Source organism: Mustela nigripes, chromosome 13, assembly GCF_022355385.1.
Source record: "Mustela nigripes isolate SB6536 chromosome 13, MUSNIG.SB6536, whole genome shotgun sequence".
Classification (NCBI taxonomy): Eukaryota; Metazoa; Chordata; class Mammalia; order Carnivora; family Mustelidae; genus Mustela; species Mustela nigripes.
This window is the reverse complement of record NC_081569.1, coordinates 105,919,332-105,936,814: the sequence shown is the minus strand read 5'-3', so window position 1 is coordinate 105,936,814 and position 17,483 is coordinate 105,919,332. Positions and strand designations below refer to the sequence as shown.

The window sequence follows — 17,483 nt, the reverse complement described above, 5'->3', positions numbered from 1 at the left end:
ATCCAATCAAGAAATGGGCAGAGGACATGAACAGACATTTCTGCAAAGAAGACATCCAGATGGCCAACAGACACATGAAAAAGTGCTCCATATCACTCAGCATCAGGGAAACACAAATCAAAACCACAATGAGCTATCACCTCACACCAGTCAGAATGGCTAAAATCAACAAGTCAGGAAATGACAGATGTTGGCGAGGATGCGGAGAAAGGGGAACCCTCCTACACTGTTGGTGGGAATGCAAGCTGGTGCAACCACTCTGGAAAACAGCATGGAGGTTCCTCAAAATGTTGAAAATAGAACAGCCCTATGACCCAGCAATTGCACTACTGGGTATTTACCCTAAAGACACAAACGTAGTGATCCAAAGGGGCACATGCACCCGAATGTTTATAGCAGCAATGTCCACAATAGCCAAACTATGGAAAGAACCTAGATGTCCATCAACAGATGAATGGATCAAGAAGATGTGGTATATATACACAATGGAATACTATGCAGCCATCAAAAGAAATGAAATCTTGCCATTTGCGACAATGTGGATGGAACTAGAGCGTATCATGCTTAGCGAAATAAGTCAAGCGGAGAAAGACAACTATCATATGATCTCTCTGATATGAGGAAGTGGTATGCAACATGGGGGCTTAAGTGGGTAGGAGAAGAATCAATGAAACAAGATGGGATTGGGAGGGAGACAAACCATAAGTGACTCTTAATCTCACAAAACAAACTGAGGGTTGCTGGGGGGAGGGGGTTTGCGAGAAGGGGGGTGGGATTATGGACATTGGGGAGAGTATGTGCTTTGGTGAGTGCTGTGAAGTGTGTAAACCTGGCGATTCACAGACCTGTACCCCTGGGAATAAAAATATATTATATGTTTATAAAAAATTAAAAATTTTAAAAAAACAGCAAAGTTTGAAAATACTATAAAATTTAATATTTCAAATAAATAAATACACATTATGCAACCTTCAACAGGATCCATTATCATCACATAAAAACACTGATATGTGTGTATATCTTCTAGGAATGTTAAAATTACATAGTTGTTGACTTCTATAAAGCAAGCCACCTATCACATATTTAAGAAAGCATTAATAAATTCATTACTTAATCTCATACAAATGTTTTATATTTGCTAAAGCCTACCACAATCCATAGGGCGCAAATATTGGCCAACTATTTCTAACTTTTGTGTTAGACAAAGTTTTTTAAACATTAAGATAGCTGAGAGAATCAACTTTACAGAGCTTAGCTTTTCTCAGGTATCTGACTTGGAGGAGGAGAGAGAGAAGTCCAGTGAAGTTATGAGAGATCACATTGTTACTTTTCTAGAATGAAAAAATAAAGACATCTCATTTTTGACGATACACTTACAAGTCAAAATGGGCTCTAATACAAATGTATGTGAAGAGGTTTTGAAGAATAAATTGGATATCCCAGGGGAGGATCAGCTGCTTGTACTGTAAGGTTTCTTAAAAGTAGTGGATGAGCTTGTATACTATATCGTTCCTCATCATCGTTTGTGGCATAAAGCAATTCCCATGACAGATTGGCCCACTGACCTTTAACAGCTTCAGCATTTAACTTCCCAACTTGGATCAGCAATTCTTGAAGGGTAAGTACTCTCCCAGTGTAAACACCCTTCAGAGTATAAAAGGTGGGTGGGAAAGGAGAAGACAAAGTTACCTTCAGGCCTTTACATTTTATTTGTAAATTTAGAGAAAAATTCCATTGTAGTTAGGCAAACTTAAACAAAAAGTGGTATATTAAAATATACACAAGAGTTCCTTGTCTTCAGAATCAAGATTCACTTTTATTTGGTAGCTCTCTGAATAAGCTTGATGTGACAGCCATTCATTCAATAACCCAAACAGCAAAATCTCAGCTACTTCTGTTTCCTTTCCTTCTCTATTCCTTCACCCCATCTGGCCTTAACAATGCATAAGTCATAGATAGTAGTCAGTGGACAATCACACAATAAGTTCTTTTTAAAAATTTTTGAGATATAATTCACATTCCATACAATTTACTCATGTAAAGTGTTTAATTCAATAGTTTTTTTTTTTAGTATATTCAAATGTATACAAGCATCTCCAAATTAGGACATCTTCATGATCTCAAAAGGAAACTTGTGCTCTTTAGCTATTACTCTCTTATCCCATCATTCTCCCAGTTATAAGCAACCACTTACGTACTTTCTATAATTTTGCCTTTTATGAAATTATCATATGAATGGAATCATAATGATGGTGACTGGCTTCTTTAGCATATTTTCAAGGCCCATTCATTCATATATCAGTACTTTATTCCTTTTTATGGTAGACTAACATTCCATTGCATGGAAAAACCACATCTGTCTGCTTACTGATTCATCAGTTGATGGACAGTTTGGTTGTTTCCACCTTTTGTCAGTTATGATTAATACTGTAATAAACATCCATATAAGAGTTTCTATGTGTATCTATGCTTTCATTTTTCTTGGGTCTATACCTAGAAGTGGAATTACTGAGTCATATGGTAACTCTAAGTTTAATCATTTAAGAAACCGCCAAAATGTTTTCTAAATGGTTGTACCATTTTACATTTCTGCCAGCACTGTGTTAGAGTTCTAATTCTTCACATCCACCAATACTTATTATTTGCCTTTTTGATTTCAGCCATTTTAGTATGAACTTGTATGAAGTGATACCTCACTGTGGATTTGGTTTGCATTTCTCTCATGACAAATGATATTGAACGTCTTTTTATGGGCTCTTTTATTGCCCCATTTGTATGTCTCCTTTGAAGAAATATCTATAGAGATACTTTGTTCATTTTAAAATTAGCTCATATTTTATTTTATTTTTTTTTCTTTTTTTTCCCCCTCCCTTAGCTCATATTTTAAATAAAAACACCTTTTTATTATTGCATTGTAAGGATTTTTAAAATATTCTAGTAACAAGTCCCTTATCATTTATATGCAAATATTTTTCCCATTCTGTGAGTTGTCTTTCCACTTTCTTGATTGTATCTTTTGAAGCACAGAAGTTTTTACTTTTGATGAAGTCCTATTTATCTATTCTTGTTTTGTTTTGTTTTCATGCTTTTGGTATTATATCTCAGAATCTACCACCATATTTAAGATCATAAAGATTTACTCCTCTGTTCTCTTCTATGATTTTTATGGTGTTAGCTCTTATATTTAGAACTTTGATTTATTTTGAGTTCATTTTTATATATACATGAAGTAATGGCCTGCAGTTGGTTGAATGGTATCCCTCAGAGAAGATATATCTCCAATCCTAATCCGTGGTACCTGTAAATCTTGTTTAGAATATGTTTTTGCAGGTGTAATTAAGAATCTTAAGATGAGGTCATCCTGAATTTAGGTGATCCTAAATACAGTGGTTATGTCCTTAGAAAGGGATACAAAAACTGACATGGGGGTGGATATAGGAAAGGTGTCCATGTGAAGACAGAAACAGAGATTGGAGTTATGCTGTCACAAGCCAAGGAATACCAGGAGTCACCAGCAGCTGGAAGAGCAAGATTATTCCCTAAAGCCTCTGGACAGAGTATGGCCCTGCTGGCATCGTGATTTCAGGCTATTGACCTCCAGAACTCTGAAAGAATAAACTTCTGTTGTTTCAAGCCACCCAGTTCACAGTAATTTGCTGTAGCAGCTCTGAAAACTAATATGGGGTCCGATGACATTCTTTTGAATGTGGCTATCTGTCTCAATACCATTTGCTGAAGAATGGTCTTGGCAACCTTATTAAAATCAGTTTATCAAAGCCACATGCATTTATTTCTAGTTTTGAATCAATTTCATTGATTTTTATGTCTACCTTTATGCCATTGCCATACTGTCTTAATTGCTGGTCTGTACTAAGTTCTGAAATTTGTGTTAGTCTGACAATTTTCAGATTGTTCTATATATTCAAGGTCCCTTGAAATTCCATATGAATTTAAGAAACAGTTTGCCAATGTCACAAAGAAGCCAGCTGAGATTCTGATGGGTATTGTACCAACTCTGTGAATCAACTGGGGAGTAATGTCATCCTATCATTTTGAGCCAGGAACATAGGATGTTTTTTCATGTTATTAAATCTTAAATCATTTCTTTCAACAATATTTCATAGCTTTTGGAGAATATGTTTCATGCTTTTCTTGCTAAATTTCTTCTGAAGTATTAAGTAGAATTGTTTTCTTAACTTCATTTTTAGATTGTGTTTTAGATTTTAGATTACTAGTGTATGGAAACATAATAGATTTTTGTATGTTTATCTTGTATCCTATAACCATGCTGTACTTAATAGTTTTAAGTTTTTTAGAGAATTCCTTAGAATTTCTATATGTAAATTATTTGTGAATAGAGATTTCACTTCTCCCTTTCCGGTCTGAGTATCTTTTTTTTTCTTGCTTAATTACCTTGGCTAGAATCTCTAATATATAATGTTTAATAAAAGTGTTGAATAAAATCCTTTACTACTGATCATAAGTGAACTATCAGCTTTTCACCAATAAGTATGATGTTAACTATGGATTTTTCACAGATGCCTTTATCAAATTGAGGAAAACTCCTTACTATTCCTAGTCTTTGGATTTTTTTGTCAAATCCTTTTTCTGTGTCTACTGAGATGATTATACAGTTTTATTTTTTTTATTCAATTGATATGGTATATTACGTTAACTGATTTTCAGTGTTAAGGCAACATTAGATTTCTGGGATAATACCACTTGGTTATGGTTTTATAATTCTTTTATATGTTGCTGGATTCAGTTTGCTATTATTTTGTTACAGATTTCGGTAACTACATTGATAAAAGATATTAGCCTGTAATTTTCTATCCTTGTAATGTTTCCTTATGCTTTTGATATCAGGGTTAATACAGGCTTTAGAGAATGCACTGGTAAGTGCTCTTTTTTTCTTGAAGAGTTTGTGAAGAACTGGTATTATTCTTTAAAGTACTTGGGGGGGCATATGGGTGGCTCAGTCATTAAGCATCTGCCTTCAGCTCTTGTCATGATCCCAGGGTCCTGGGATCAAGCCTCTCATTGTGCTCCCTAATCAGTGGGAAGCCAGCTTCTCCCTCTACCACACCTCCTGCTTGTGTTCCCTCTCTCACTGTCTATCTCAAATAAATAAAATCTTTTAAAAAAATACTTGGTAGAATTATGTAACAAAGCCATATAGTTTTCAGATTTTCTTTACAGTTAGTATTTTGATCACTAATTCAATCTCCTTAGTTGTTATAGGTCTGTTCAGATTGCCTATTTCTTCTTGAGTCAGTTTTGGTAGTTTGTATTTGCAGGAATTTGTCCATTTCATCTAAGTTATATAATTCACTGGCATAAAAGTGTTCACTGTATTCCTTTGTAATCATTTTTATTTCTATAAGGTCAGTAGTAACATACCTCTTTTTTTCATTTTCTATTTCATAATCACTTATCTTTATTAATTTCTTTCTTCTATTTGCTTTAAATTAAGTTTACTCTTCTTTTTCTAGTGTTATAAGATGGAAGGTTAAGCTATCGATTTGAAATCTTCTTTTTTTTTTTTTTTAAAGATTTTATTTATTTATTTGACAGAGAGATCACAAATAGGCAGAGAGGCAGGCAGAGAGAGAGAGAGAGAGAGAGAGGAGGAAGCACAGAGCCCGACGTGGGACTCGATCCCAGGACCTTGAGATCATGACCTGAGCCGAAGGCAGCGGCTTAACCCACTGAGCCACCCAGGCGCCCCTCTTTCTTCTTTTTAAATAGACACTTTAAAGCTATGAATTTTCCTCTAAAAACTGCTTTAATTGCACCTTTCAAGTTTTGCTATACTGTCTCTTCTTGCCATTCATCTCAATGTATATTCCAATTTCTTCTTTGACCACTGGCGATTTAGGCACGTGTTGTTTAATTTCCACATATCTTGTTAGTTTACTCTGCTAGTTTACTCAATAAACTGTTATCTGTTTAGTTTACATATCTGTTAGTTTACTCAATTTCTTTCTCTCACTGATTTTTAATTTCATTTCCTTCTGGTCAGAGGATACATTTCAATCATTTAAAATGTATTAAGTTTGTTTTATGTATTAGCATATGATTTACCCTGGAGAATGTTTCATGCACACTTCAGAAGAAGATGAATATTCAGATGAATAGAATATTCAGATGAATATTCTATTGTTTTTAGATGGAATATTCTACAGTTGTCTGTTTGGTGTTATGGGTTTATAGTGTTATTCAAGCATTCTGTTTTTCTGTTGATCTGCCTGTTTGCTCTATCCATTACTGAAAGTAGGGTTTTGAAGTCTTAAATTATTATTATTAAATTGTCTACTCCTTTCTTCATTTCTGTCAATTTTCCTTCATATATTCTGGTGGTTCATTGTTAGCTGCATACACAATTGTTCTAGCTCCCCGATGGACTAACCCTTTTATCACTATAAAATGTCCCTCTTAATCTCTAGTAACATTTTTTGTTTAAAAGTCTATTATTTTCTGATAATAGTATAGGTACTCCAGCTTTCCTGTTGTTGCTGCTTGCCTGATATGCCTTTTTCACCCTTTTACTTTGTTTTTTTTATCCAGCCTGACAATCTGCCTTTCAACTGTTTAATCTTTTAATGTTACTAGTGATACAGCAGGATTTAAGTCTGTCATTTTCCTTTTGTCTTCTATATCTCTCCTTTTTTGTCCCTCTAGTCCTCTTTTACTACCTTCTTTTGCATTAAGTGAATATCTTCTAATACTGAATTTTAATTTCTTTAGTGATTTTTTTCGCTTAAAATTAAGTTACTTTCCTCAGTGATTGTTCTAGGGCTTGCCATAAATAACTTACCAGAATCAGCATTAGTTTACACTAATTCTGGTGAGATAGGAAACAATAATCCTGTATAATTCTACTCTCCTTTTGCCCCTTTTTGTGGTATTGTTATACGTATCACACCTATAATGTTTCAAGCCCAATAATTTATTATTATAATTACCATTTTATATACTTTTATGTCTTTTAAAGAAATTTAAAGGGAACAAGTATATATTTATCACTTTTGCTACGTTAGCTTCTTATTTATCATTTCTGGTTCTCCTTTATTCCTATGGATTCAAGTTACCATCTGGAATCATTTCTTTTGCTAAGTACAGCTTTATTTCCATGGACTTCTATTCTGCAATCACTGGCAAGTATATTACATTTCTGTATGATAGAGGCCCAACAATACATTGATATCAGGAAGCATGATACTACCACCTTTGGTCTTATCAAGATTGCTTTGGATATTAGGGGTCTTTTGTGGTTCCATACAAATTTTAGGATTGTTCTATTTCTGTGAAAATGCCACTGGAATTTTGATAGGAATTGCGGTGAATATGTAGACTGCTTTGGGTAGTATGCACATTTAATAGTACTAATTCTTCAGCAGGGAGCCTGCTTCCTCCTCTGGCTCTCTGCCTGCCTCTCTGCCTACTTATGATCTCTGTCTGTCAAATAAATAAATAAAAACTTTAAAAAGAAAAAAATAGTACTAATTCTTCCAGTCCACCTTTCCATTTATTTGTGTCTTCTTCAATTTCTTTAATCAATGTCTTACAGTTTTCAATGTAAGGTCTTTCATTTCCTTGGTTAAACTTACTCCAAGTTATTTTATTTTTTAGATGTAATTGTAAATTGTTTTCCTAACTTCTCTTTCTGACAGCTTGTTATTGGTGTATAGAAACAACAGATTTTTGTGTATTTATTTTGTATCCTGCATCTTTACTAAAGTTGCTTATTATTTCTAAGTTTTTTGGTGGAGTACTTAGGATTTTTTATATATAATATCATGTCATCTGCAAATAGTGACAGTTTTAATTCTTCCTTTCCAAATTGGATGACTTTATTTCTTTTTCTTGCCTAATTACTGGGGCAGGACTTACAATACTATGTTGAATAAAAGTGGCAAGAGTGGGCATCTTTGTCTTGTTCCTAATCTTAGAGGAAAAGCTTTTAGCTCTTCACCACTGAATATGATGTTGGCTGTGGGCTGTCATATGTGACCTTATTACTGAGGTACTTTCCTCCTATACCACTTTGTTTTTTCTTTAAACATGGTTTCTTTCAGTCCTTTGAACATTTTTATAATGGCTACTTTGAAATCTTTGTTAAATCTGCCATCTAGTCACTCATAGGCAATTTACCCCCCCCCCCCCCCCAGTATATGGGTCTGACTTTCCTGTTTCTTTTTATGTCTTATAATTTGTGTTCAATATTGGACATTTTATATAACACCACTGCAATTCTGAGGATTGACCCTTGCCCCCATACCAGGTCTTGTTATTTATTTATTTGTTTAGTAAGTGGCTGGATCGCTTTAGTGAAGTTAATGCCCACTCTCCCTACAAGTGTGAAGCCTTTGATTTTGGTTCCTTGGGGAGTGCAGCCTTGTGAATGTCCACAGTTAATCTGAGATAGCAGTAGTTTTAGCAGGGCTCACTTCATCTGTTAATTGCTCACACCCAGATGCTAAGCTCCAATGATCGCCAGGTGGTTGCTTTATGTTTTCAACAATGTCCTGGGAAGTAAATTGTTTCATAGACTAATCCAGTTAAACGTGGGCACATTTTTTTTGACCCCAGGAGGGCTCTTCTCTACTGTTTCTTCCCCTGGTTCTGTTTACCTACTCAGCCTACAGTTTAGTTTATGTCTCTAACAAATTTACCAGTAGCCCCTTAATTACTTTTTACCACAGCTCCATTGTTTTTGAGAGCATCTTAGGTGTCAACGTATCTACACCGTTGCAAGTGAAATAATTTCCTTTGGGAGAAATTTAGAAATTGGTTTTGTTTTGTTTTGTTTTATGATTGACTTCTCCCACTGGGCAAAACCTCTTAGCCAGAGCTCTGTATCTGAGGGTGAGACAACAGCATGCTTCTCCCTGAGAGACATCTCTGCTTTAGGAGGCAGAAGGCAGCAGTAATCTCAGGTCTTCTTGACTTGCCTCTCCTTGTGTGGAACCTCCACCTTCTATGAGGTAAGGCTGGTCAGGGCCCCATTATTCTCAGGGGCACCAAGTCCACAGTAAAGCCTCTATCCAAAAAGATGGGGTGGCCAAAAAGGAGTTCTCACCTCTGAACTACACATGCTCAGAACCTAGCCTCACAGCACGTAGCTGGAGGTAAGATAAATGCTAAAGCTCTGACTCTCCCAGGAAAACAGTCTTCCAACTAGGAGCAGAAGTGAGAAGGAATCCTTCTTGTTTAGATCAGTCTGAGGAGTTTCTGTCTTGCTGAGTTGGGAAGGAATGGGATCTTGGTCCAAATACTGCAGTCTCTCACTACTCTTATTGGGTTTTAGTTGAAAATTTGAATAAATATTTCTTCCTTTGCAAATGCCCTTAGGATCATTTCCAAGTCTTTAAATGGTTGTTTTTTAAAAACAACTTTCATTATTTTTGATGGGGAGGAAATCTACAGAGCTCTTCAAGCTGCAATGCCAGATACAGAACCTCCAATGAGCGTGTAACATTGAATCACACTGTGCACATCTGATGACATTTTAAATGTAATGAGAACCACCATGTTTTTCTTTTTTTAAAAAAAGTTATTTCCTATTTGGAGTCTCTGAATTTTTACAGGTCAGTTTGCTTCAGATAAAACACTGATGTCAGCAAAAGGAATACTTTGCCACTTACAAATTAGTTTTTCTTCTAGGAGTCAAATCCAAAGTGATAATTCATGACTCAGATTTGGCGTAGGAATATAATCCATTTAGCCAAATATGTTATAGCATATTAAGTCTACTTGGCTATCTTAGTGCAGTTATTGCACATTGGCTATACATTTTAAATTAGCTCATATTGGGTTTGCAAAAGTAAATAATTAGTCATTCTAGGATTGTACTATGCTGGCCATGAAGTCATGATTACAAAGGCCTTAATGATATGATTAATATATCCATACCCATAATGTTGTATCTCTATCACTTAAATTTTAGTTTTTTTAAGGTCAATACATGAAAATGTTTAAAAACACATTTTTAAACTTACCATATTAGGGTCATATCCCAGAGAAAACAAGTATGGTTTTTCTTGTAAAATTGCTTCCTTCCACTTTTCATCAGATACCAAACCAATGTACCAGTCAGTTTCATATTCTTCAAGGCAGTTAGTCAGCTCTTTAAAGTCTTCTATTGGACCTAAACTTGCTTTATCAATCATTAGTTTCAGAGTATACCTTAACAATGGAGAAATAAAGAATTTTAGAAGTTTTAATAAAATTTATAAAATCAACTTCATAGATGAAATAGACTCTGTTCAATCTATATTTTTAAGACATTGCACTAAAATCATACATATTTCAGATAAAAAGATCAGGAAGAAATGATGGAGTGAAGTAAAAAAAATCCAGTAAGTCAAATGAAAAACAGGTTCTCCATATAAAATAAAAGGAAATGGAAATTAAAATGTAATCCTGATATAATCACTGTACATACTAAGCATTTCTTTTATTTTTAGGAAAGTGATTATTATTATTTTAAAATATTTTATTTATTTATTTAACAGAGAGAGACACAGTGATAGAGGGAACACAAGCGGGGGAGTGAGAGAGGGAGAAGCAGGCTTCCCACAGAGCAAGGGAGCCTGATGTGGGGCTCAATCCCAGGGCCCTGCGATCATGACCTGAGCCTAAGGCAGACGCTTAATGACTGAGCCACCCAGGCACCCCAGAAAGTAATTATTTGTTATAGTTAGAAATGAAGAAGTATCTCCTTTTAGGTTTTGTTTTTTTTTTTTAAGTCAGTATTTTTCTGCCAGTTACAGTTTATGTATAATCAAAATGAATTACCTGAAAGCTTTCAGTGCTAGTTGGAACAGTTCTGGCTTTTCTGTGAGCCAATCCAAGGCAAGAGACCAAGGCAAAACGCCACTGTAAACTCTCAATATATGACCAGGACTCGGAACCATATTGTCTACTCCAAATAAACTAAAATAACAAGTCATTACTGCATGAACATAAAAGTCTTTTAAAACTCTGTCCTTTGCAATTTCTTCCAGGACACTTGAGGTATTTTCTTCTGAATGAAAACATTCCAGCTGCTTTAACACAAATTGGTACCACTCTTCTGGAAAGAGTGAGCTCATCTCCCTCATCTTGGAATTAGGCAAACAGCTAGATGTCCACTCTTCAGGTAAGCGTAACAAGTGAGAATGAGAACAACTGAACTCCACAAGGGGGATATATGCCACATCTTTTTGTTTTCCTTTGTCAACAACAGGGTATCCCAATATAACTGACTTGTAAAGACTGTTTTCAGGAACTGTGCCTCCAGAATGCTCACCAATACCCTGAGACTCTACTGATCCTGGAATAGGAAAATTTACACCTGGTACAACTTTTAATTGATCTTTTTCTTCTTTTCCTTTTCTGATAGTTGGCTCATCACCAAAAACATTATCATCAGACCAATCATCCAAAATTTCTGAATTTAAACTATCTGAGTCTTCTGGGGTTTGGGTTTGTGGTGAAGTATTCAAAGCAGGCAGGATTATTAGAGATGCTTGCCCTTTATTTTCAGTTTTGTGAACAACCTCCTGCACATGAGGCCTTCTGGAACAGTACTGAAGAAGTATCCACACAAGTACTTTAATAAGGTCACCTTTAAATTCTTTTAAATTATCATGAGAATCGATTATGCCAGATAGAACATTCCTGGCATCAGAATAGAGTTTTACTGGCAAAACAGAATAGGGTGTCAAGACATTTCCAAAGTGTTCATTAATAGAACATACTCTTGAATATTCTTGTTCAAAGGCACTTTGAAAAACTTCATCAACTCTTTGAGCTTCAGCAGTATGACAGGATGTCTCTTGCAATTCTAACCCCTAAAGAAGAAAGAGAAAGTACTTGAATTTATGATCACTTATTACATAGAGAAAAGCAACTACTTTTATATATTCCCATGGATTGGATTCTCATAATGAAAATATGGAAAACACACACACACAAAATTCCTTAACTCAAGAGCTACACATTTACTCCAACTTATTGGCACTTCAACACATTTGATGCTGCATATAGAGGTTAAAAGTTATGGTACTACTTTATGGGGTGCCTGGGTGGCTCAGTGGGTTAAAGCCTCTGCCTTCGGCTCAGGTCATGATCCCAGGGTCCTGGGATCGAGCCCTGCATCGGGCTCTCTGCTCGGCAGGGAGCCTGCTTCCTCCTTCTCTCTCTCTACCTGCCTCTCAGCCTACTTGTAATCTCTGCCTGTCAAATAAATAAATAAAATCTTTAAAAAAAAAAGTTATGGTACTACTTTAAAGGAAATGACAGAAATGCCACTAGAAATTGGCAAAACAATTTAATTGACTATGACCATAATTTTGAAAGACTATACCTATAGTGAAGGTTGAATCATACTTACAAAATACTTTTCTTTTTTTTAAGATTTTATTTATTTGATAGAGAGAGAGAGAGAGAGAGAGAGATTGAGAGAGCACAACCAGGGGAAGTGCCAGAGGAAGAGGGAGAAGCAGGCTCCTTGTTGAGCAGGGGATCATGACCAGCCCAAGGCAGATGTTTACCTGGCTGATCTACCCAGGTGCCCCAAAAAACTTTTTTAAATATAAAATTTTGGGGGGCGCCTGGGTGGCTCAGTGGGTTAAGCTGCTGCCTTCGGCTCAGGTCATGATCTCAGGGTTCTGGGATCGAGTCCCACATCAGGCTCTCTGCTCAGCAGGGAGCCTGCTTCCCTTCCTCTCTCTCTGCCTGCCTCTCCATCTGCTTGTGATTTCTCTCTGTCAAATAAATAAATAAAATCTTAAAAAATATATATATATATATATAATTTTTTGGAGGGCAAAAGGCAAAACTGGAATTATTTAGCATATACAGTAGTTTTCTATCCTACTTTAAATGGCAGCATTATTCTACTGTGGATATTCTGGAATTTATTCAATCATTTTCCTGTTCCAGTTATTTATTTATTTGTTTATTTAATTATATATATTTTTAAGATTTTATTTATTTATGTGACAGAGAGAGAGAGAGAGAGAGAGGTCACAAGTAGGCAGAGTGGCAGGCAGAGAGAGAGGAGGAAGCAGGCTCCCTGCTGAGCAGAGAGCCAGATGCAGAGCCTGATCCCAGGACCCTGAGACCATGACCTGAACTGAAGGCAGAGGCTTAACCTACTGAGCCACCCAGGCACACCTGTTCCAGTTTTTTAATTATAATAACATTATCATCATCATACAGATTTATGTATTTGGCTACTGTCTGTCTCCTCCAACTATAATGTAAACTCCAAAAAGCAGTTCTCTTTTGGTTACTAGTATGTCTGCCGTGCCTAAATCAGTACTTGACACAGTACTGGTATGCAGAAAATATATGTTGATGAAATGAATACTATGAATGTGTTTTTAATTTATTTTTTACTTATTTATTTTTTAAAGATTTATCCATTTATTTGAGGAAGGGAGGAGTAGAAGAGGAAGCGAGTCCCAAGCAGACCCTGCGCCCAGTGTGGAGCCCAATGTGGGGCTCAGTCCTGAGATCATGACCTGACTGATCATGACTCTTGGCTGAAACCAAGAGTCTGATGCTCAACTGACTGCATCACCCAGGCACCCCTAAATGTGTTTTTTTGTGAATTTTAAACACATTTTTATTACTTCTCTATAAGGAATAATTTGAAGAGGATGCAGCAGGCCACTGTTTACTATTACTATTGCTATCATTGTTTACTTATTTATACATTTTTACAAAGTTACCAGTGCATTTAATAAAAGACAATGCTGTCAGGTTGTATTAGGGTCCAGAGAAAGAACATAGGATATGAACATCAGAAGCCATTTTTAAATCATGGCTTTACCAGGTATTTGCACAGAATCTTGAGTAGATCACTTACCAAGATTCCTTTTCTCTTTCAAAGAAAACTAATCCTAGCACATAGGATTGTAAAGATTTAAGTAATAAAAGTGCTTTGTTGGGGTGCCTGGGTGGCTCGGTCAGTTAAATGTTGGACTCTTGATTTTGGCTCACGTCATGATCTCAGGGTTGTGAGACCAAGCCCCACATCCAGCTCCACACTGAGCCTGGATCTGCTTAACATTCCCTCTCTACCTCTCCCTCTGCCCCTCACCCCTCACAATCTCTAAAAATAAATAATTTTTTTAAAAGTGCTTTGTAAACTTTAAGGCATATAGCATATAAATGTTGGTAAGGTGGTATTGCTAAGCCACCTGTGTCCAAAAAACTGAAAAGAAAAAAAGACTGCCATTAAAAAAATGTATCTTTACATATATAATAGAGCGCAGAAGAGCAATGAAGGAGCCACATTATTAGGCATTATAAAACATACCATTTTAAAAAACAGAGCCTAAATGAAGCAATGAAAATGCCCTCAATATATTTTTTTAAAGATTTTATTTATTTATTTGACAGAGAGAGATCACAAGTAGACAGAGAGGCAGGCAGAGAGAGAGAGGAGGAAGCAGGCTCCCTGCTGAGCAGAGAGCCCGATCCCAGGACCCTGAGATCATGACCTGAGCCGAAGGCAGCGGCTTAACCCACTGAGCCACCCAGGCGCCCCTGCCCTCAATATTTTTTAAACATTTTTTTTTATAATGCCCTCAATATTGCATGAGATTTGCCTTCTCTTACTTACACAGGTTAGACTAGGTTCTCAAACTTCAGGTGAGTCAGAATCACTGGATGGCAGTTAAAACATGGGTTGCTGGGCCCTCCTCTAGTTTCTGATTCAGTAGTTCTGAGGTGGTGCCCAAGATTGTTCCTTTCTAAGAAGTTCTAGGATATGTCAATATTACTAATCTGGGGAACTGAATTTTGAGAACCACTGGGCTAAAGAAGAAGCTTTTTAATTACCAGCAATTTTATTCCATCTGTGCTAAGACAAAAAATTCATTCATTTACCACTATTCGTTCAGCAAATATTTATCAAGGGGCTATTAAGTGCCAGACAATGTTCCAGGGGCTTAGGCTATATTCCTTCAAACAGAGATCCTTGTCCTTGTGACAATTACATTAGAGAGTAAAGGGATACAGACAATCAACAATGAAAAAAAGTAAATTATATAGTTTGTTAGAAGGTATAAGTGCTAGAAAAATAGAGAAAAAGTAAAGTAAGCCAAGGAGAACTGGGAGTGCCAGGATGGGAGTGGGAATACACTTTAAACAGGATAGCCAGAGATTTCCCTGAGGTGATATTTGGGCAAAGACTTGAAGGTGGTAAGGCAGCTAGCTGTGTGGTTATATGAAAAAGAGCATTCCAGGTAGAGAGAATAGCCAGTAGGCTGGAGTAGAGTGAGAGGATTCAAGAAGTAGGTGAGGCTAAGAGGAAATAGAGAGCCTGAACAGTTAGGGCCTTGACTTTTACTCTGAATGAAAAAAAAAAAAAAAGAGATCCACTGTAGGGTTTTGAGTAGAGAAGTACCATGAAATGAGTTAGATATTAAAGATTACTCTAGCTGAGAACAGACTATTGGGAGGCAGGTAGAAAGAAGCAGGGGGCCCAATTGGGAGACTATTGCAATGACCTAAGAAAGAGATAAAGATAGCTAATTGTAGGATAGAGAAAGGTGGTGGCATATAGGATATGGCTTAAAGACAGCCAACAGGATTTCTTGTTGGATTGCATGTGGGGTATGGAGGTAAACAGGAGTGAAATACCACTGGACTAAAGCCCAAATGTTTTGGGGCTGAGCTACCAGAAGGATGGAGTTGTTACCAAGGACTGCTAGGCTCTGGACAGTCTGCTGTTTTCGTTTGTTTGTTTGTTTTTTCATTTTGTGTACTTTATTTTTTAAGCTTTAATTCCAGTAAGGTTAACATACAATATTCTGTTAGTTTCAAATGTACAATAAAGTGATTCAACAGTTCCAGTCTGATGTTAATTAAGAGTCTAGGAAAGAGGGGCACCTGGGTGGCTCAGTCAGTTACGCATCTGCCTTGGGCTCAGGTCATGATCCCAGGGTCCTGGGACTGAGCTCAGATTCCAATTCTGACTCCCTGCTCAGTGGCGGTCTGCTTCTCCCTCTCCTCTGCCCCAATCCCCCTGCTTCTGCGTGCTCTTTCTCTCTCTCTCTCAAATAAATAAAATCTTAAAGAAACTAAAAAGAGGTTAATGAAAAGAGAAGGAACCATCAAAGGAGACTGACAAGGACTGACCCATGAAACAAGCTAAAAAAAGAAGATACTGTGTCAAATGCTGCAGACAGAGGTCAGAGAACTGACATTAGATTTAGCAATCTGTTAGCCAGTAGAGACCTTGACAAGAGCAGTTTTGGTACAGTAATAGATAACAGGGTCAAAAACCTAGAGTAAGTTGAAGAGAGAATGGGAGAAATGAAATTTGAGATTTGATTTAGGTAATTCTTTTAAGGCATTTTGCTTTAAAAAGAGGAGAAAGGCATGTAGCATGGTAGTAAGGATCAGAAGAGGTTTTTTATTAAGTTGAGAATGCTTACGTGATATAGGAGTAAAAAAATATTATGGAGTCACACTTTCGAGATACTCAACTAGATAAGGAAATAAAGAAAAGGCCTGGACAAAAAGAGGGCAAATATATTTTGTTACTACATTCTATTATACAATCAACACTAGTCTACCTAGAATGTGTTCATATTGAAATATGCTTTAAAAATCCCTTAGGCGTTTTCACAGGTAATTAACTGATACTCTTAAGTTGAGCTATTAAGTGTATACTATGTCTATAACAGGTAAAATTTTACACATGTGCTATAAAAACACTAGAGAGGTTTCAAATGTACACTGACCTTAATGTTAATACAGCAGTAAGTATAACCACATTCTAGAATCATTATCCATATTAAACGATCCTGAAAACGGCCTAAGTAATGAGATCCAGGTAAGAGGAGACCTAAAATAAATTAGAAAAAAAAAAAGTAAGTAGTATTCAAGCTTGTTTTATTTTGCCATGTGAACCTTCAAAACTGGTAAGATACTTGGAACTGATTCATAGCTACTTTTATTCTCTCTTTATGTTAATAGAAACAATTATTCATTGCGTATCGGGGGCATTAAATTAAGCTTTTGATAGGAACAGGAACAGTTAAAAGAGAAAATCTATAGGTAATACATAAAAATTCAAGGATATATTTTCCAGAGAAACAAATTAGAATCTGCTATATAAAATCCTAACTACAGTAGGAAAAGTAGGAAAGTATTAAATGTAAAAGTATATAAAAGCCAACTTCACATTATTTATTTAAAGCATTTTGGAAATTTTTTTATAAACATACATATAAAAATGTTTTGTGGTGTTAAAAATTTACATAAAATGCTACTACCACACTATATAAAAACTTTAAAAAATTAGTTTTCTCTTAACATTATGTCTCTGAGATCTGCCCATGTTGACTGCAAATAGTTCAAGTCATTTGCACCTACAGTTGAGAATTCACTGTATGAATACAGCTAAATTTGAACATTCATTTCCCATTTATAAACACATTCCATATATTTCCAATTTTTCTCTATCATAAATAATA

General features: G+C 36.0%; 1 protein-coding gene across 1 annotated transcript in view; it reads right to left on the bottom strand.

The window, feature by feature from the left end:
• Positions 1-914: 914 nt before the first annotated feature.
• PCNX4 (pecanex 4) overlaps positions 915-17,483 on the bottom strand; it is a 42,908-nt gene continuing 26,339 nt past the window's right edge. Inside the window, exons 8-11 of the mRNA XM_059373324.1 lie at positions 16,749-16,852; positions 10,801-11,837; positions 10,002-10,188; positions 915-1,644 (exon numbers count right to left, since the gene is read on the bottom strand). Of these exons, the coding sequence (XP_059229307.1) occupies positions 1,393-1,644; positions 10,002-10,188; positions 10,801-11,837; positions 16,749-16,852 (1,580 nt within the window). The 3' untranslated portion in view covers positions 915-1,392. The remainder of the gene's footprint in view (positions 1,645-10,001; positions 10,189-10,800; positions 11,838-16,748; positions 16,853-17,483) is intronic.